Source organism: Coffea arabica, chromosome 4c, assembly GCF_036785885.1.
Source record: "Coffea arabica cultivar ET-39 chromosome 4c, Coffea Arabica ET-39 HiFi, whole genome shotgun sequence".
NCBI lineage: Eukaryota > Viridiplantae > Streptophyta > Magnoliopsida > Gentianales > Rubiaceae > Coffea > Coffea arabica.
In genome coordinates, this window is record NC_092316.1 from 31,796,978 (window position 1) to 31,818,460 (window position 21,483).

At 38.2% G+C, this 21,483-nt stretch overlaps 1 protein-coding gene across 1 annotated transcript in view; it reads left to right on the forward strand.

Annotated features, from left to right (window-relative positions):
• Positions 1 to 517: 517 nt before the first annotated feature.
• LOC140004767 (uncharacterized) overlaps positions 518 to 21,483 on the forward strand; it is a 63,058-nt gene continuing 42,092 nt past the window's right edge. The window contains exon 1 of the mRNA XM_072044911.1: positions 518 to 2,181. Coding sequence (XP_071901012.1) covers positions 518 to 2,181 — 1,664 coding nt within the window. The remainder of the gene's footprint in view (positions 2,182 to 21,483) is intronic.

Genomic DNA, 21,483 nt, shown 5'->3' on the forward strand with positions numbered 1-21,483 from the left:
TGATGACTTTGTGAGAGCCGGGAAGATTGTCAATGTCTCTGCCCTGAAATCTCAGTTGGATGCTTTACAAGGTCAAGGAAGCAATGTGAAAAAGCCGCCGTTCAAAAAGAAAGAGGGGGATGCAACATTTATTTGGAACCAAAACCTTTCACCCAGACCCCGATACCAACACAGCCCAATCTACCAACCCCATTACCCTTACTACTCAAATCCGCATCCTGTATATACTACCAACATCCACCACCCTCGACCTCGCCCAAGCTATCCAAACCCACCTTCAGCCCCTTTTCAAATTTCCCAACCAAATCCACCTCAAAACCGACCTCGCCCTCCATATAACCTAAGATTTCCTCTACCAAATAGACCTGTTTACAACCATCCTCAACCTCCTGAACCTTACAACCGACCACCTAGCCGTACATTCACCAATTTAGGCAGGCCTCTGGACCAATTGTATGACCAGTTGAAGGCCGCCGGGAAAATTGGTACAGTACCCCCTCCTACCTACCCATATGGCATGCCCGCGTGGTATAATCCACAAGCTGTCTGTGCTTATCATTCTGGGGCCCCCGGACATGCCACCTTTGATTGCAAGGCGCTTAAGCATAAAATCCAAGATATGGTTGAAGCCGGGGAGATTGTAATCCGGAAAAGGGAGGCGCAAGGGCCGAACGTAAATAGGAACCCTTTACCGGAACACGCCAATATCATTGGAATTATTCTGGATGATACGGAGTATGTGGAACCGGTCAAAGAATTGACAAGGGAAGCTGAAGTGTTTGGGGTCACAGACCAACCCTTTGTCATAGAATTGCCATTTGAAGAGGACGAAAAGCCCTTTATTTTGGATCTCACGCCAGCCGAAAGTGAGGCTTTGGAGCCAGTGGTTATTGAATTCCCGAAGCAAGAGCCTGTTTTAAGCCTGCAACAAGTGCCATGGAATTATGATGAACCTGACGTACAGATTGGGGAAAAGTCAATTGCAAAAAAGGAAGTGTCAGTGGTCACCAGATCAGGAAAGGTTGCGAGTCCATTTGAAAATACCATTCCGATTCAAGCAAATAACTCCGAGCCGCTCGTCAAACCAACAATCACCGAGAAAGAAGCCTTGGATTTCCTTAAGAGACTTCAGAGAAGTGAGTACAATGTAGTTGAGAAGCTGAGTAAATCGCCTGCCCAGATATCCATGTTGGATCTACTCTTCTCTTCAGACATGCATAGGGACGCGCTGATTGAGGTGTTGACCAAAGCTCAAATCCCTAAGGACATTTCAGTTAATAATTTTTCTCATGTAGTTGGAAATGTGTTATTTACCAAGCAAATCACTTTCTCTGACGAGGAATTGCCGGCGGAGGGCATTGGACATAATAAGGCCCTGTACATAGTTGTAAGGTGCAACGGAAAAATGCTGCCGAAGGTGTTGATTGACAATGGATCCGCTCTTAATATCTGTCCCTGGAGCACTTTGGAAAAGCTAGGATTCCAAAATGTCAAGCTGAGGCCTTCAGGGACCATAGTCCGAGGTTTTGATGGAGCACAAAGAGAGCCAATAGGAGAAGTAGACTTAGTGATCGAGATGGGACCCGCACAATTTCAAATAACCTGCCAAGTCATGCACTTTCCTAGTGTTTACAACGTTTTGCTTGGCAGGCCATGGATTCACAAGTCTGGGGCGGTGCCTTCTTCATTGCATCAATTGCTGAAGTTTGTAGTAAATGACAAGCTGATAACTATATTTGCCGAAGAAGATTGCCTTGTAATCACCGATTCTGGGTCAAAAGAAGATGGAAGCCGCAATGTCACCATGACTCCTCATAGCACAGCTGATATCGTATCTGTAAGTTGGATCACAAACGAGGAGCGAGCTTTATCAAAGGCCAGTGTCATGATGGCTAAGGAGATGATCCGTGGAGGCTATGAATTTGACAAAGGGCTGGGACGAGATCTGCAAGGAATTTTAAAGCCAGTGGAGATTGTGGAGAAAAATGATTCGTTTGGTTTGGGTTTCCGACCAACTACTAAGGACATTAGAGAGATGAAGGAGCGCAAGAAAGCGGAGAAGGAAGGAAGGCAAAGGGCTCTTGACATTCCACCCCTGCATTATACTTTCCCACGACCAGCCGAGATGATCATGTCAGAAATCAACCCAGTTGACGAAATTGAAGCAAGTTTGGCCCAATTGTTCGTTGGGGCAACATTTGAAGATAGTGTTCCAGGCGAAGCTGAATTTCCTGACATCCTCGATGGATCAATTCCCAACTGGACAGCCGAGGCTCTGCCCATTCGAAAGGAGTTTCGGTAAACTGAAAGGGGTTTATCATTCATGTGAATTCATGAAAATACTTTTGCATCTGTAAATAGCCAATGAAAACAATTTTACTTTTGACTAACATTTGCGCATGTAAATATTGTTAAGTTTTCATTTCCATTTGCTTTCAATCAAAGGCTTTATGGAAAGTGCACAAGTTTTTCTTGTCATGTTGTGTTGTTTATTCGCTTGTTTATATTTATATTGCTTGACCATTTGTTTGTTGTATGCTTATTTGCTTATTATCCCACATTCGTTAATTCTTTCAGATGGCCAAAAATAAAATTATTTGACCCTTTGGATATCACAATTCTGGAATTCAATAACGGCAATCTCTATATCACTCATGACTTGGAGGTCTGTGAATCCGAGCTCCAAAGCGAGAGTGATAATGAGGAGGTATTCGATTCTTTTGCAAAGGACTTTGAACAATATGAGGAAAAACCAAAACCGAACCTGGAAGAAACAGAAAAGGTTAACATTGGCACTGAGGATGAGGTTAAGGAGGTGCAAATTAGTATTCATTTGAATGAAAGGCAGAAAAAGGAGATGCTTGAATTCTTGACCATGTTCCAGGATGTATTTGCGTGGTCCTATGATGATATGACTGGTATTTCAACTGATGTGGTGGTGCATAGGTTACCCACAGACCCTTCTTTTCCACCCGTAAAACAAAAACCCAGAAAATTCAAACCAGATATAAGCCTCAAAATAAAAGAGCAAATTGAAAAACAACTCAAAACCAACATTATCATTGTTTCCCATTACCCAATTTGGCTTTCAAATCCTGTCCCTGTTCCAAAAAAGAGTGGAGAAGTAAGAGTTTGTATTGACTATAGAGACCTTAATAAAGCCAGTCCTAAAGATGATTTCCCTCTACCAAACATTCACATTCTCTTAGACAATACTGCCGGACATGAGATTGAAACCTTTTGCGATTGTTTTGCTGGCTACCACCAAATTTTGATGGCAGAAGAGGATAGGGAGAAAACTGCTTTCATTACCCCTTGGGGTACCTTTTGCTACCGAGTCATGCCTTTCGGTTTAAAGAATGCTGGAGCAACGTATCAGAGGACCATGACAACCCTATTTCATGATATGATTCACCGGGAGATGGAGGTCTACGTGGATGATATTATAATCAAGTCTAAAAGGGCAGAGGACCACTTGGTTGATCTGAAGAAATTGTTCGAAAGATTGCGGAAGTACAATTTGAAGCTAAATCCTGCAAAATGCGCCTTCGGAGCACCTGCGGGTAAGCTGTTGGGTTTCATTGTCAGCAAGAAGGGCATAGAGATAGATCCAGCTAAAATCAAAGCAATTCGAGATATGCCAGTGCCAAAAACTCAGAAGGACGTGAAAAGCTTCTTAGGGAAGATTAATTTTATTGGGAGGTTCATCGGCCAACTAACTGCCACATGCGAGCCGTTGTTCAAATTATTGAGAAAGAATGTGCCGTTGTATTGGAATGAGGAGTGTCAACAGGCTTTCGACAAGATTAAAGATTATTTGTTGCATCCACCAGTTTTAGTGCCGCCCAAACCGGGCCGACCTTTGATTATGTATTTATCTGTACTTGATGGAGCAGTAGGGTGTGTTCTAGGTCAGCACGATGAATCCGGAAGGAAAGAACAAGCCATTTACTATCTAAGCAAGAAGTTCACGCAGTACGAGGCTAATTATTCATTCATTGAAAAAAGCTGCTGTGCATTGGCCTGGGCAGCCCAAAAGTTGAGACACTACCTGTTGAGCCATACCACTTATCTTATTTCCCGGTCTGATCCTTTGAAGTATCTTTTGGAGAAGCCGATGCTGACTGGGCGTTTGGCGAAATGGCAGATAATTCTATCAGAGTTCGACATTGTTTTCACCTCACAAAAGGCGGTCAAGGGGCAAGCTATAGCTGATCATTTGGCGGAAAATCCAAGGGATGATGATTATCAACCACTCCGTACTTATTTCCCTGACGAGAGGGTCCTATTTGTAGGCGCTACAGATGATATAAGTGAACAAAGTCCTGAATGGAGGCTTTTCTTCGATGGAGCTTCGAATTCTCTCGGAGCTGGAATTGGAGCTGTTTTGGTGTCACCCGAAGGGAAGCACTACCCTGCCGCTGCCAAATTGCAATTCGCTTGCACGAATAACATGGCTGAATATGAAGCTTGCATTTTTGGTCTCAAAATGGCGTTGGAAATAGAAATCAAAGAATTGATAGCTTTCAGTGATTCAGATTTGCTCGTGCATCAAACTTTGAAACAGTGGATAACCAAAGATTCGAAAATTCTACCCTACCATTGTAGTCTGCTCACTTTGGCCAAGCAGTTTCAAAATTTGGAGTTTAGACATCTCCCGAGAGCCAGGAATGCATTCGCCGATGCTTTGGCTACTTTAGCTTCTATGATCCAGTATCCTGATGAATTGAAGATCGAACCAATCCAAATTCAACTTCAAAACAAGCCAGCCCACTGCTGGGCTGCAGACGAGTCCTCGGATACTACTCCTTGGTTTAATGATCTTAAAGAGTTTCTCAAAACTGGGTCCTACCCTCAGCATGCTAGTTCGAAAGACAAGAGCTTTCTGCGCAGAATGGTTTCAAAATTTTTCTTAAATGGAGAAGTGTTGTACAAAAGAACCTCGGATTTGAACCTTTTAAGGTGCATTGATGAAGATGAAGCTCAATATATGATGAAAGAAGTGCATAGTGGCGTTTGTGGACCTCACATGAATGGCCATTTGCTAGCAAAGAAAATCATGAGAACCGGATACTTCTGGCTTACTATGGAGCATGATTGTATAGACTTTGTCCGGAGATGTATAAAATGCCAAATGCACGGTGACATTATACGCGCTCCACCCACTGAGTTGCATAGCATGACCGCCCCGTGGCCTTGTTCAATGTGGGGTATGGACATGATTGGTACAATCGATCCTCCTGCTTCAAATGGACATCGATTTATATTGGTGGCAATCGAGTACTTTACCAAATGGGTTGAAGCAGAGTCATTCAAACATGTCACGAAGAAGGTAGTGGCCAATTTCCTGAGAGATCACATCATCTGTCGCTTTGGAGTACCCGAAACGCTTATCACGGACAATGCCAAGAATCTGAACAATGACATGGTAGATGGACTATGTGAGCAGTTCAAAATCAAACACCGCAATTCTGCCATTTATAGGCCTCAGATGAATGGAGCTGTAGAAGCCGCAAATAAGAATTTGAAGAAAATCATTCGCAAAATGACAGAAAAGCATCGCGATTGGCATGAAAAGTTGCCTTATGCATTGATGGCGTACCGGACTTCTATTCGGACATCGACTGGGGCAACGCCATATTCACTTATGTATGGGATGGAAGCTGTATTACCAGCTGAGGTTGAAATTCCGTCACTACGAATCCTTATGGAAGCTAAATTGGAGGAGGCCGATTGGATCAAGCAGCGCCATGAGCAATTGACTTTGATAGATGAGAAACGATTCAATGCTATCTGTCATGGGCAATGCTATCAAAAACGTGTGGCCCGAGCTTACAATAAAAAAGTCCATCGGCGGGCATTTGAAGAAGGTGATAAGGTACTGAAGCGAATTTTGTCAATGCAAGATGAAGCTAAAGGCAAGTTCGCTCCAAATTGGCAAGGGCCGTTCATTATCCAAAAGGTATTACCTGGCGGAGCTCTTATTTTGGCGGAAATGGATGGACGGGTTTTCCCTCAACCCATCAACTCAGATATGTGCAAAAAGTTTTTCATTTGATCATGCAAATTTTCTTTAGAAATTCATGCAAATGGCGAAATGCAAGTCAGGCCATCTTCTTTTACACTAAAAACATTTTTATCTCTACTTGTCCCCTTTGAGCCATCAGAATTGACAAATTTCGTTTGATAACCATAACCCTTGAGAATTGCAAACCCCACACTGGGGCAAATTTATTTTTGAGAAAAAAAAAAAAAGAAGAAAGAAAAAGAAAAAAGAAAACCCTACACTGGGGCAAATTTAGTTTTCAAAGAAAAATGCAAAAAGTGAGGAAAATACAATGAAAAATGCAAAGAGAAAAAAATCTGGTCAAACTGGGGCAAAGTTTCCTCAGTTTTGGAGTTGTTTTCAAAAGGGTGCAATCTCAAGTTATTTCATCCCTCGTATCAAATCTGCTTTCAAGCCTCAACTTTTCTTGAAAAACACCCCACCGGACTTCATTACAAAAGCCCAAAGTCCTGGTTTTCGTCACTCGCTGTATTTCTATTAGGAAATTTGTTAATCAACTGGCAGGTGATGTCTATAATGCTTTCGCCTAATCTCACAAGGGAAATGCATTCTACTGATGCCAGAAATCTTCAATTCATATTTCTGAGTCGATAATGGTCGAGATATTTCATGGTTCTCTAGGTGAAAACCCGAAAGGGCGCCTCGAAAAAAAAAAAAAAAAGAAGAAAAAAAAGAAGAAGAAAAAAAAAGAAGAAAAGAAAAAAAAGAAAAAAGGAAAAAAAGAAAAACAACAAAAAGGGTGGGGGCAACCTTGGTGAAAACCCGAAAGGGCGCCAAGGTAGGTTTTCTCAACAGACAAGCTCAAGAAGGAATAGCTGGTGACCTGGTTCATTTAGGGTTTTCCTCATATTTGTGATACTTCTGCCAATATCGGGTTCCAAAGAGAAAATATCCAAAGTCTTGAATATGATATTCATCGGCTAAATTTGTATTATTCTTTACAAATATTCTTTTGCAAAATGTATCTTTATAAACCTCTTGGTTGTTCTCAATTATTTGTGTATGAATGCTTATGATTGTATACATTCTTTTGCATGCTCATTTTTGCTTAACATAGGAAATCATCTTGCATATACATTGATTTTTATATGACTAATTTTCATGCATCATTCTTTTACCATTAAATTCAAATGAATGATAAACCCTAAGGTTTGTGCAAAGATAGGGGATTCAATCATCAGTTACAGGGAGTAACATACAACAAAGCTACCACCTGGATTGGGTGACGTGGTAAATCCGTATTTTATCAGTCTCAGAAATTGAAAGGTTTCAAGTTCGACTAAGGCAGACGCCGCCGAGCCGAAATAAAAGCATCACAAGACTCATGTTTACACGATTCTCAAGGCAAACCGGATCAAACAATGGTGGCAAGTCCATTATTTCTTCTTTTCTTGCAGGAATGTTGCATTCACAAACAAAAGCAGTCACTCTCTTTTTGGCACCTAAACTGATGTCAGACAAAGCTTCCCAGTAAACAAGGATAGATGTTATTTGCAAGACTCGATCATAAGAAACAGCATCAGCTATCGTTTCAGTCACAGAAATCCAAATTTCCCTCTTGGTACAAAAGTTGAACTATTCTCAGGTAAAAAAAAAAAAAAAAAAAAAAAAAAAAAAAAAACTCAATTCATTGTTTAAACTTCCCCAGTGAAGTCCCGTTTTAAATTCCTGTTCGGGCCAGTCCCGTTTTAAATTCTTGTTCGGGTCAGTCCCGTTTTAAATTTCCTGTTCGGGTCAGTCCCGTTTTAAATTTCCTGTTCGGGTCAATCCCGTTTAAATTTCTGTTCGGGCCAGTCCCGTTTTAAATTCTTGTTCGGGTCAGTCCCGTTTTAAATTTCCTGTTCGGGTCAATCCCGTTTAAATTTCTGTTCGGGCCAGTCCCGTTTTAAATTCCTGTTCGGGCCAGTCCCGTTTTAAATTCTTGTTCGGGTCAGTCCCGTTTTAAATTTCCTGTTCGGGTCAGTCCCGTTTTAAATTTCCTGTTCGGGTCAATCCCGTTTAAATTTCTGTTCGGGTCAGTCCCGTTTTAAATTTCCTGTTCGGGTCAGTCCCGTTTTAAATTTCCTGTTCGGGTCCCGTTTTAAATTCCTGTTCGGGTCAGTCCCGTTTTTTAAATTTTTATTTGGGTCAGTCCCGTTTAGTTTCATGTTCGGGTCAGTCCCGTTTTTAAAATTCCTGTCCGTTCAAATCATTTTGCAGCCGAATAACACAGGTAAGTATTTGGTGTCTACTTCTTTGTCTCAAGTTTTTTCAAAACTCAAACAAAGAGGGGCAAACTGTAGACACCAAATTTTTAAATAATTTGTATGTTGCATCTAATTCATGATTTTGTTTTAGATTGTCTGCATTTTAGTTGTTACCTTTTTATTTGTCTTTTATTTGTTATTATTTGTCATATTAATTTTGTTCACGTTTTAGTTTTAGTTTTAGTTTTAAGTTTTAACGTAAAATTTGTGAAAAAAAAAGAAAAGAGAAAAGAGGAAATTGATGAAAAATGGAAAATTGTGCTTTGTTGATTCTAGTTTATTTAGTTTCTATCCAATGTTAATTAAATTATTATTATTTTTTTTGTTTTTGTTGTTTTTGTTGTTTGTTATCTATTTTTATTATCAGTTTTATTTAGTTAATTTCAAAAAAAAAAAAAAAATCAAAAAATCAAAAAATCAAAAAAAATCACAACTCCACTTCTGCCGGTTCCATTTCCACTTCACATTCCAGCACCTTCCATTCCAAGTGCCGACTTAGCTCCACTCCAAACACTTCAATATATACATTCCACTACCTACACACTCCACGGGGGGGGATATGATTTCCAATCCACCACAACATTGCACTTCCATTTTTTTTTCTTTTCTGCCGTGAGCCGAGAGTGTGTGAGGGAGAGAAAGAGCCGAGCCTTTTATTCTTTTCCTTTCTGTCCGTAAACTAGGGAGGGAAGAGAGAGACTTGCTGTTCATTCTTCCTTCCATCCGTGAGCTAGTGAAGAAATTGAGAGCCAAATTTCCTCCATCCTAGTCGCAAGCTTGAGCAAGGGAGAGGGAGAGCTAGCGGGCTGCAATTTCTGGACTGTCGAGAGGAAGAAAAATATTTCTGTTGCTAGCCGTGTGTGTGAACTCCAAGCTGAGGTAATTTCTGGACCTAAACTAGTTGTTTAGGGATAGATGATGTTGATTATAAGCTTGCATGTGGTGGTTATGTGGTTGGATGATAGATTAAGTCACAAGAAAACTGGTTTCGAAAGAATTGGAGTGCTGAATGAGTAAGCTGGAAATTTACAGCCTTAATTGGCCAATTTGTGATAATCTGAGTTTAATTGTGTAGTTAATTAACTAAAAACTGGATGATCAAGCTTTGCATGAAGTTAATTAGCTGTGAGAAAGCAAGAAAATTTAAGGAAAACAAAATCTGGTTGCATGCAAGTCAACCGAGAGGAACTGAATGAATTTCTGGTTGGTTAGTGTTTTTGATGTTTGTTCGAACTTGGTTTTGGATCAAACCTGATAGATTGCTCTTTATTTGGTGATGCATGTAAGTTTTATGGTGACAAGCTTGAGTTTTGTTGCTGGAATTCTTGTTTGGAGGACTACATGGCCGCTGGAAAAGTTTCAGCTTAGCCGATGGTGGTTCTTTTGAGTATTAATGGATGTTTTGGTGATTGAAGCTGGAAAATCCCGTTGTATGCCCTATATGACCTATATCTAGTATTGCATGTTGAATTTTCTGGATGGAAACCTTGTTGAAAATTTCGAAATAACTTGCTGGAAAATCTGTTTTGTTGGCCGAGAGAGAGTAGGTTGAAACACTCTTGTTAATTTGGAAAATTCCATGATCATTGGCTATAATCCTAAGTAAAATGTCTTATAACATCTTGTTCTAGTTTTCATGTTTATCTTATTGATTTTTTAACACTTGAAAAGCTGGTGAATTGGACCATGAACTGAAGTAATTATGGAAGGAAAATATTTTTCAGCATGGCCGAGAGAAAGGAGTTGAGCACTTGACTAGTTTTCCTTCGAATTTTAGCTAAGATTCTTATGTTGGATGTTAAGACTAGTTTGTAGATTGCTAATCACCTTTTGCATGTTGAGTTGAAGTAAGAATTGAAGAAAATTAGGGACAAAAGCTCTATAAATAAACTACTACATTGCTGGAAAATGTACATAGCTGGCCGAATCTTCATGTCTTACGGTTTTAGTCTTTTGTTTATTCTTTCATTTCGGTTCCAGGCTGGTATCTTATTTAGATGACAGTTCAATCAAGCCTTTTATTGGTTGTTTGCATGAATATGCCTAAGTGCAAGAAGAGATTGCATGAGAATGGTTGTGGAAAGATTTTTCCTGAAGCTGCAAAATGGCAGCAGAAAAATTGCAGCAGAATAGGTGTTGTCGCATTTGCTTTTCCTGCGTTTCTTGTCCATACTTCGTTTTCTTCTAGTTGGTTATTATGTCTTGTGTGAAAAGGGGCAGGGGAAGATGAGTTTGCATGATTGAATCTGAAATGTTTGAATTGGGTTTGAGTATCTGCTGGGAAAGAATTCAATCAGGCTACCTAGCTTTTTGTGCATGAATGCTTTGTCCAGAATTTTCTTTTGCATCAGTTCCTTTATTGTTTCTTGCTTGTTGTGGTTGGAAGTCATGAAGTCTCTTGCTTAGCTTAAGGCTGTGATTGAAATCTGAGTTTGAGAAGGAAAATGTAGCAACCTGCTTGTTTGTTTTTCAGAAACTCTTGCTGCATTTTTTTTGTTTTGCTGCGTTTTCATCCTCATAATTTGCTGCTTTCTTTTTCTTCCCACAACAACCCACACAAGCTAGTTTTGATCTTTCTATTTTATCTTTTACTAGCCTAATCCGATGTTAAAGGGGAAGTGGGTGAGTGGTGTTGAGTTTGCACTTTTGGGTTTTGAATACTTGAACCATTACCAGACAGTTTTGAAAAATGAACGAAACAGTTTTTTGCCGAGCTACCTTCTAGCACTTTGCGCAATTTTCCTTCTCTGGTTTGTCTTGTTGAATGTTGAAATTGCATTGTATGTTTGGATGTTTTTTTTGGTTGAATGGTTTTGATCAAGTTTTGGCATTAAGGTTGATATTTGCTTGTGAGAATGCAAGTTGCGGTTGATAGTTTGATTGCAGAAATGTTTTCTTGTTGCAAACAATCTCACGTTCATTTGCATGAGTTTGCATGAAATAATTTTTTAAGATTTGCATTTTGACCCCTCAAGTTCCTTTTTGTTGCACTATGGCTCTAGAAATTGAAATATCCATCAATTTGATCCTTCAAATGTCTTTTTCATTTTTCATTTGGATCCCTATTTGACGAATATGGATTTGTTTGATTATTTGAAAGGTTTCAATGGTTCAATTTCGTATCTATTAGTGGTTCCTTAACTTTTGTTTTTGAATAATTTGTGTTGATTGATTTACTATTAAATTGGTACATTAATCTTTTGTTTAATGGTTTTTAGCTCAAATTAGAACCTTTTCCACTTATTAGCTTCACGAACAGGGGAGGTATAACTTTCTTTTATCTTTTGTTTCTCTCCTATGTGGACTAATGTGCTAATTGAAATTTGCATGTCTACTTGCTTTTCTAGCCACTCCTTATTTCATTTCATTTATTTCATTTACTTTCGATTTCTATCAATGGGGTATGTGTACACCTCTTGGCTTGTAATAGATAGGGCGTAGCAAGTAATTTGGTCCATTTTCCCTTTCCCCTTTGTTTTAGTTAGTAAATGTAATGGTTGCATGCCTATGTGTTATATGTTAAATGCTTTATTAGGATCTGGCATTTAGTCGAGCATGATAAGTGCTACATGATTTAAGTGATTTGCATGTCTACTCGTTTTTTTTAAGTATAGATGAATGGAATGGATGAATGTACGTCACCACACTAGTCTAACGCTAGTTGTGGTTTCTTTTATCGTTTCCACTAGTCCAACGCTAGTCGGAATTCATAGGAGGGGCTAGTCCAATGCTAGACCCAATAGGTTTTTTCTCCTTTTTCACGAAGTGCATGATCACCACATATCACGCATTTTTCCTTAGTTTATCATTTGGTATGTTCCTCAAACCCCTTCCCCTTCACTTTAGGACTTGCATCTCATGCTAGTTAGAGTTCATTTGCGTGAAAACCCCCTTGGGTAAGGGAAACGAGCGAGTGTGGCTTCAAAATAGCCTTAGCACGCTAGTTTTTCCTTCTAATCAAAGGGAAAATTAAAATCTCAAAAAGTTAGAAGTCAACCCCCGTACCCGACTTGTTGCATTCCCCTAGGGTCATACTTTCATTTTTATCACTTCCATACTCTTTTAATCACATTTTTCTTACATTTCTCAATCCATATTTTTCACTACATTTTTATCATTTATTTACTTTACTTCACAAATGAAATTCAAGTTTCACTTATATATGTACTATTCTATCTTCATTCATTTGCACACACAAACACTTTGATTTTCATACACTTGCACACTTGCACTTGAGTCACCATTTGCATCAATCGACCTCTATGAGGTTTCCCTTTATTGGCCGCCACAATTCATGTGGTTTGGGACCAAAAACCTCACGAGAGACATCGTAGAATTTAGGATTGCATTTCTCATTCATTAGTCTTTGTCCAAAATGCAAATACATACTTTGGGTAGAAAAATTAGGAAAATAAGGGTTAAATCACGCAACTAGCCTTGGCTAGGTCGAAGGGGTGCCTTGGATTTTTATCCTTGCCTTTCCCTTCGTCAAATGTGACTCCCGAACCTTTTTCTTTGTTTTACGTGGACTAGGAGTCGTTTAAAAAGGGTTTTCTTACTTTTTTCTTTAAAAAATTCATTTTTTTTGGGTGACTTGGTACACCCTAACTCTATACCAAGTGGCGACTCCATTTTTCATATAAAAACCCTTTTTGAACTATTTTTCTTGGGTCAAATCGTCGCATTTTCAAAAGTCCCATTTAGACCCATTTTTGTTTTTTATCAACAAAATTTATTTTTCCCAAATCAATAAATTCACAAAAAACAATCATTTTATTTTTCCAAAAAAATGGGGCGCGACACGTCGTTGGGTGAATCCCTCGACGCGTGAATCTAACTACCATAAATCTAAATGTAGTTACATCGTTGGGTGAATCCCTTGACGCGTGAATCTAACTACAATAACGTCGTTGGGTGAATCCCTCGACCAATCATCTACGGGTATATCTCGAGTATACTGCGTCCTTAGTTGGCGAGCGGGCCCGGGACAGGAGTATGAACGGTGACGGGTTAGGATTAAAATGAGTGGATCTACATGGACTATAAGTAGTGAGAGTTGACGGAGGGTCAACTACGATGAATGGTGATCAAGCGAGGAAAATGGCTCCTGAGAGCCCCTGTATCCTACCTTGTGCTGTTATACGCTTTCCTAACTGTTTAAATTTTGCTAAGTTATTAACCGCTGTTTGATATTATATGATTGCATGTTTTGGGGCACCACTGAGCTTTAGCTCACCCCACGTTTATTGTTTTCCTTAACAGGTTCCGGGAATCGAAAGCTTGGATACTTATTTATGTTTCCTTTTGAAATGTATTCGAATACTATGACTTATTTTGTGGGCTGTAATGCTTAAATTGGGATAATGTACTTTCCTTTTGGATTGCCACTTGAAGCTGAAAAATGTGTAAACCCTAATTTGATTGCTTGACTTGTTGTAACAGCCCCACTTTCCCCTAAGGCGAACCAAAGGGGTTAGCGGACTGCCTGCCCAGCTCTCGCCAGGACTACGGATCAGATTAGAGCTATACGCTTCAATCCGGAACTTACAAACTCGCGTAAACAAATCAAAATAGTAAAACAACCCAAGATAAAATGAAATGAAATCCGGAGCCGGCCATGAATAGTAACCGACCCATCAGAACCCAACCGAAATAGCTAACAAACATTTACATCTGAACTTTAGCGTTTACAAATCAAAATGACATACAAAAGCTTTCAAAAGATAATACATATACACGGTTTGCCAAATCAAAAGAGAAACGCCCCCAAAAGTACACTTAGGGTTTTAATACATGAGCTATACAAAAGATATGTTCAACTAGCTCAAGTCGGCAACCGATTATCAAATCCAGTCCAAAAGTATTTATTTTCCTGTAAGGAAAACAAAAGGGACAGAACGGGGTGAGCTTGCGCTCAATGAGGTACCAAACAGATAGCAGAAAAATCATGGCATTTCACATTTTTCAAATCAGATACACATGCCAGATGTAAAGCAAAGGAACCAATGATTCAAATCAAAAGGATACGGGTGGCTCTCAGGAGCCAAATTTCCAGCGCAGTACTTGATCCAAATTGGTTGACTCTCCGTCAACGTATATAGAACCAAAACGTCCGTAGACCCCTCTTTACACCGAATTCCGTCCACCAAACACCCCTTTACCGGGCCCGCTCACCGTAACCGAACAGAAATGGTAATACTCGAGTATACCTGGAATCAAGGGTCTCAATACCCAAAATCCCCGAACAGACTACCGTGGTTCGTTATCTAATCGTCCAGGCCCTTGCCGGCCCGACTCGAATAACTTAGCCACAGGATTGAGCTCATAGGTCATAGAAATCCGAACAGATGCAGACACAGATAACAGATTCAGATAGGCACTCAAAATTGGCATATGGACAGACAAGAGAACGAGTGTGATAAAGTACACCCTCGTCTCCAACAATTAAACAGATTGCAGAGCAAAAATCAAGTTAAACAGCAATGGAGGGGAGTGGTACACTCACCGGCTCAACTTCAAAAGTTTTCACTTCAGATTGGCCTTAATCGCCAAGAAACCCTAAAATAATCAAAATAAACCAATTGAAGGTTTTACTTCCAGAATCGAGTAAACAGAATGCACATGTGAGGCTCGACTACTAGTCGTATGCCTCGCCAAATAATTACTAATGCAAGGGTGCAAAACATGATTTTCTTGGAAACGAAAAGGTAGCATGAAGACCTAGGCGCAAACAACCCAAAAGCCTTTCATTCTACCAAAAGGCAAACCCAACTTAAAGGAACCAAACGGCCTAGAAAATCGGGCAGCACTTCCCCTAAATTTCTTACTTTTCCAGCCATTAAGGCTTCATTCTATCCTCAAATCAGTCCCAACATCTCACACAAAATTCATCTCATTTCCCAAAAGCCGTTCACTAGGCTCAAAGTGGTACAAGTACAAAAGTTAGCTAGGAAACAACGAAAATGAAAGCAAGCCCTAAGAGAGACTCGACGAGGAGTCATAAAACAATGCTGAACACAACCCCAATAGGGTCTCATATGCATAAATAAGCATGATAGCAAACCAGAAATTAGAAATAGCATTAGTCTTGGCCCCGAATAGAAAAACTGTTTTGCCCTTATTTTGCGGTAATGGCGTCAATTTCACTACGATTATCGGATGGGGGTGTAAGACCCACCGTTTCGAAGCCAAGAAACAGAGCTACAACAATGTAGAAGGTCACTCAATCCAGTTCCTAACACAACTAGGTCAAATATGCAAAATACTATACCAGAATTCCCAAAACAGGTTTGCAAATCACACAAAACTGTAATTACTATAACTCAGTCCATACAAGTCCAAATGCCGAAATTCCAAAGGCATATGATAGCTAAGACATCCAGTAACATTTCATCAGAATACACCAACTTCAAAATCTAAACCAATTCCAGTCAAAATAGCCAAATACAAACTCAGTTTTCGCATTCTGATCAAAGCAGAACAGCTACAGTAATTTCGTCATAACTCACTCTACCCTAATCCAAATGCCCTGAAATTTTACAGACACCTTATACACATCAATACCTACAACTTTCATGTTTTGAGCAAAATCTAATTCGGCCTCTAACCCTATGATCTAAAACCGGACAGAATTGGGATTTTATAAACCCTAACTTTCCATTTTTCCATCCAAATCCATAATTGATTGCATTTTCTTATCCAATACACCTCATAGAGTCATTATCAGCCATTACCATTCATCATACAAGGCCACAACATCCCCTTCATATTAAACCAGAAAAATTCCCAATAAAATAAAAACTTCACCAAAACTCTTCAAATCAAGAAATAAATCATATATTCCTTCACTCATGCCACCATTAAGCATCATATAACCATCATTAGGTGTAGTAGAGGGTTCAAGCATCACTTACCAAGTAACAAGAGGTGTAGAGAGGTTGGCCACCTTAGAGCTTCAAAACAACTTCACTAGTACACTTATTATCACTAAAAGGAAAGGTTTTATGGATTAAAAATGGATGTAAACAAATGTTTTGGGTGATTTGCACCAAGTAGAAGCTTGAAAGTTGAAGAGTTTCTTCTTTCTTCTTGCTTAGAGAGGGCCGGCCATAAGGAGGAGAAAAATGGTGAATTTTGTGAAATTTTTGGATATTTAATCCTTTGGTCAAAAAAGTCAAGAATGTGAATAGTATTTCTTAAGGTCCAACCAATAGGAAAGTGACACTTGTCACCTCCATTAAATGCATTCTTATCTTTCTTTTCTCTCTCACATCAATCACTTCACACACACTACTTATCTCTTAACACCCGATAAATTTTCCACAGTATCCGAAACTTAACCTTATTGGCCGAATTTTTCCGAACTTTTCGCACTAGTGGGTCCCACGTCCAATATATATCCTTAATTTTCTAAAAATTCACCAATGCTAGAAAAATCATCTTAAAACTATAACTGCTCATAAAATCCACTAAGAAAATATTTCTAAGCCAGAAAATGCAGAAAACATGCAATTAAGGGGTAATAAACCCTAGGAAAATAATTAGGGTTTTACGGGTTCTCACACTTGTAAGTTTGTATTAGGGATTTATGTACTTATCTATCCGGATTGGTACGACTTTATACCTTGGTACGTAGCACGTGGGACGTTTAAGAGCCTCAATTGGCTATTTATATCACTGCTATCTCTGAAGTTAATGTGGTTTTAGTGATGATATTATTCGGGGAAATTTGTTTTGTAATAGATTAGGTTATTATTCGAAAGGATTTCGGTTAGAATGCTTGCGTGAGTCCTGGCGAGAGCTGGGCAGACGGCCTGCCAACCCTTTGGTTCGCCTTAGGGGGAAGTGGGGTCGCCACAGGTGGTATCAGAGCTCTTATCGAGCTCAAACCGGGAAAAGGTTCTCAGACCGTGGGGAAAGGCCTATTAAGTGTTGAACTAAGTACTATTGCTAAGGGAATTAGATATGTATGTTGGGTAGGAATTTCAAATATAGGTGATTCATGCTTGGGACTGGCCAGCTTGAGTTGTGAATCACCTTATTTTCGGATTCTTGTACCCGAGTACCAAATATTACATTTAATGGAGTATTTGCAATTGAAAAGAATTCAGTATATCGTATTTTGATGTGACTAGAAATCATGATTAAGTTTGGAAAAGTAGGATCGAAGGGACCAAGCCTGACTTTTGAAAGTTAAAAGCGCAAAGCCAGCAGTGAGATCTTGAAGATTAATGCCAATTCTGTTTTTGAGATGAAAAATTTTGCTAGTCATTTGATGGTAAAGGGAATATATGCCATCTCTTACCCAAAATATTGGTTTAGGCATAGATTTGAGTGAAATAGCAGTTTAAATAAGAACTAGGCAGTTGTGAATGGCTTTAAACCCGGAGGAGGGATAAGTTTGATAAATTTGCCACGTGATTAGTATGCTATCATTTGCAAATAATTAAAGGTGAGCGCTAGATGACATTGTGGTCTTTGAATTTTATTGAAGGATTATTCGGGGCTAATATCCAATGGGATAAAGATACCTAGTTGTTAAACTTGGTGAATGAAATGTTTGAGTTCATTTAGAATACTTAAGAGCCACTGATGTACTTAAGTAATGATCATATTATTTGATTTGATACTAGACGTAGTAGATCTACAATTTACTAGGGAAATTTGATTAGTATTACTAAGGGGGTCCAGTGGGATTGTCCAGGACTGAACTAACGAAGGTTAAGATGAATCTAAACTAAGGGTTGGGCTATTAGCTATGTGGTTATAATAACTTGTGTATTGTTGTATTGTTTCCTTTCATGCTTATAAAGACTGAAGTTTGAGTTATGTATGAAAATATTGAATGTATTCGTGAATTGTTTGGCTCTTGAAGTTGTATGAAGTTGGTGTGCAATGTGATTTATATTGCGAGTATGAAATTTGATGATTACGCGTCTATTTTGCTATAATGTTGTAAAATACATTAGTCCTTGGGATTAAATAATTCTTAACTTGAGTAAAAATTGATAACCAAAGTAGTGTAAAGAAACTATGAGATTGATGAATTATAGTAGGGAAGTGATGATAGGATCGGTGAAAATTTTTGGTAGTATCGCTACTGGCCGAACATGTTTAGTTACCTTTAGCCCTGTTTTCTTACAAATCATTGGCAAAATTTTGCTTAATATTTTAAACGTTGATTCTTGAAAATGATATTTGAAGTTGAAAGGAAATAATTTTAAACCTGGTTTTACCAAAATTTTGTTAAAAAAAAAATTTAATTAGTTTCGTTTATTAGATTTAGGAGTTGACAATGGCTCTTTTCACCGTGTAAAATTTCCAAATTTTCTTAAATTCTATGAGCATCGGAAATTTTCCTAAGATAAATGAAATGTCAAATCCATTCTTATTGTTCCTATTTGTTAAAGCTGTAATTTCAGGTCAAGATTCATTTATTTACAAATTTCATCTTGAAGGAATGCCTTTTGGGACAAATGTAGAATTTTGAGTGGTATAGGACTGGTGCCTTTTGGATTTATGGAACTTAAAAATACAAACAAGTTTAGTTTGAAATAAAAGTGTCCTTTTAGACTTTATGGCCTTAAATTTGAAAATATTGATCCGAGGTGAACTTGAAAAGAGACACGAGAAAAAGTTAAGATTATCTCGTCAAAGGATATTAATGGTTTGAAACCGTTAGAAGAGTTGTACAGATAAAAGAAGGAAAGATTGATAGATAGTCTTGTACAATCCAATGGGATCCTAACACTTGATCTAAGTTGAAACTGAACAAGGAGATGAGATCTACTGGTATTATGATGAATTGACCTGGTTGAGTAACTAGTGATGTCCTTCCTTGTGAACCTAATGATTATTTTACATATATCTTGTGATTGGCCCTATAGGCATGTTTTAAACTTTTACCAATATTTGGACTTCTCTTATAAATAAGAATGAATATTGGTCGTGAAATGGGAGAGCAAATAGTAAGATTGAGTCGAAGGAATACAATAAGGCCCTAGTGAGAATAAGAAGTATGACTGTTGTTTCAAACAACTTTAAAGATAAGTATTGAATAGTGCACTGAGACATGAAATTTTCCTTTGGGATAAGGCTTCCTTATTCTGTCGTGATAGTGATTAACGATGGTAATCTCGGTGACACTTAGGAACTCGCTGGGTTAAGTAGAAAGTAGTTAAGGTTTATATTTTGGTGTAACCATTAGTAAAAGGATGAAAGAGTATTTTGGCTCAAGCTTCCAGTATGAATAGTTGCTTATTTTGATCCTATGATTTGTCTGGCAGGCTAGCTATTTGATTTAAGCCAACTAATAAGATGACAACTTTGGAAGACATGCGTAAGGAAATGGACATCCTCCGAAATGAGGTAGAATTTCAAAGGAAATTGGCTGATTACTGGGAAGGACGATGGAAACAAGAATATGCACAGAAAATTGAGCTACTACGCCAGAACGTAGAACTGGAGAAGAAACATAAAGAAAATCCTCGAAATGGCCAGGCCACCACCTCTCATGCAAATTGTGGATATTGTGGTAAGGTTAACCACACTGAGACCAAGTTTTGGTTAAAGCAAAGAAAGTGTCTGAGGTGCGATAGTACCAAGCATAAGATTTCGGATTGCCCTAGAGCATTTACAAAGAGGAAGTTCTCAGCAGATAACTAAGTCTGCTACAGATCGACCAAGTGCCAGATGGAAGTAATTCATGCTAATGGCCATGAACGGGGTCCTAGGAGTGAATGTTTCACAAATCAAGAGGGTTTGACCTTACTCGAGGAATAGAGGTTATAGTTACCCTAAACTAGACTAGCACTTTTGGAGGTTGTGATCTTTCGCTATGAATTATATGTACGCTACGAATATCCTTTATTTTAATTACTTTACTATTAGAAATATTATAACAAATAAGTGGTTAAATTAAGTGCCTAATTGAATTTATACACATATATATATACCCCGACCTATTTCCTTAGAAAGTGTGAATTTTGAGGACAAAATTCTTTGTAAGAAGGGGAGGATGTGAGAACCCTGAAAATGGATATATAAGCTAGTGCATATTTCATTTGCATTTCTTTTATTCTTTAATAATTTCTAGCATTACTTTTACTTGTTCGCAGTTAAGTACGTAAAAATAGGTTTATGTGAAAAATAATATAATTTTCCTAAGTTATGAATTTTCTTGGTTTTGCTAGACTAAATTAATATCTTTGGAGTTAGATTAAATTTTTTGCCTTAACATAAAATGTTAGAATACTTAAATTCCTTTATACAAAATTAATGATACTTGAGCCGATTAATCTTATTACTTTAAAAATAAATTACTCGAAACTCAATGATTAATTCCAATTAGTTGCTAGCATTATAGGTTAAAAAGGAAATCTTTCACGGTAAGACGAAACCAATGAATTTTAGATAAATGTGGTACTAATATACTAAACATACTTAAGGCGTGAAAATTTCGATAAATATATCCTTATCTTTCTTTGTTTTCACAATAAATGCGTAAAAATAAATTTTATGTGCAAACTGACACACTTGTATTAAATTATTATTTCACTTGACTTTATTATATTAAATCGATAAATTTCGAGTTAGACTAACTCCATTTCTTGGGAAATAATAATTGGAAATTATAATAACTAATTCAATCGCTAAATAATGTAGGAATTACTAGGAACCTTAATATTAAAGTTTAATCGATAAATATTCGATAAAAATGATTTATGTATACTAGTGTATTATTAGGCGTTCAAATCACACTTGGGGATAATTTTTGGAATTAAGTTGGATTGAGAAATTAAGTTGAGGTTAGGGAGCAAAGTGAAAAGACTAAAATGCCCTTACATTTCCATGCAAACCAAACGAAACTTCTAACCACAAGTCTAATCACCGCAGCTATTACCAATTCGATACGCAACCAATTCTTATACGCAATCCTTTCTCGTAAACCACGGCACCACAATACCATTTGCTCTATTTCACATTTCATATCACAAACACAAACCGCAATTCCAATTCCTTCTCTGCACAAACAAAACCGCAAACCATTTCTTTCTTAATACCAAGATACCGCCTTCACAAATCTCATTTCCTTTCTGCACAACTCCACCGAAACCACTGCAATTCCTCTCCTCAACCACATCTCACCTCTTCCTTTGCCTTAGACCGAGA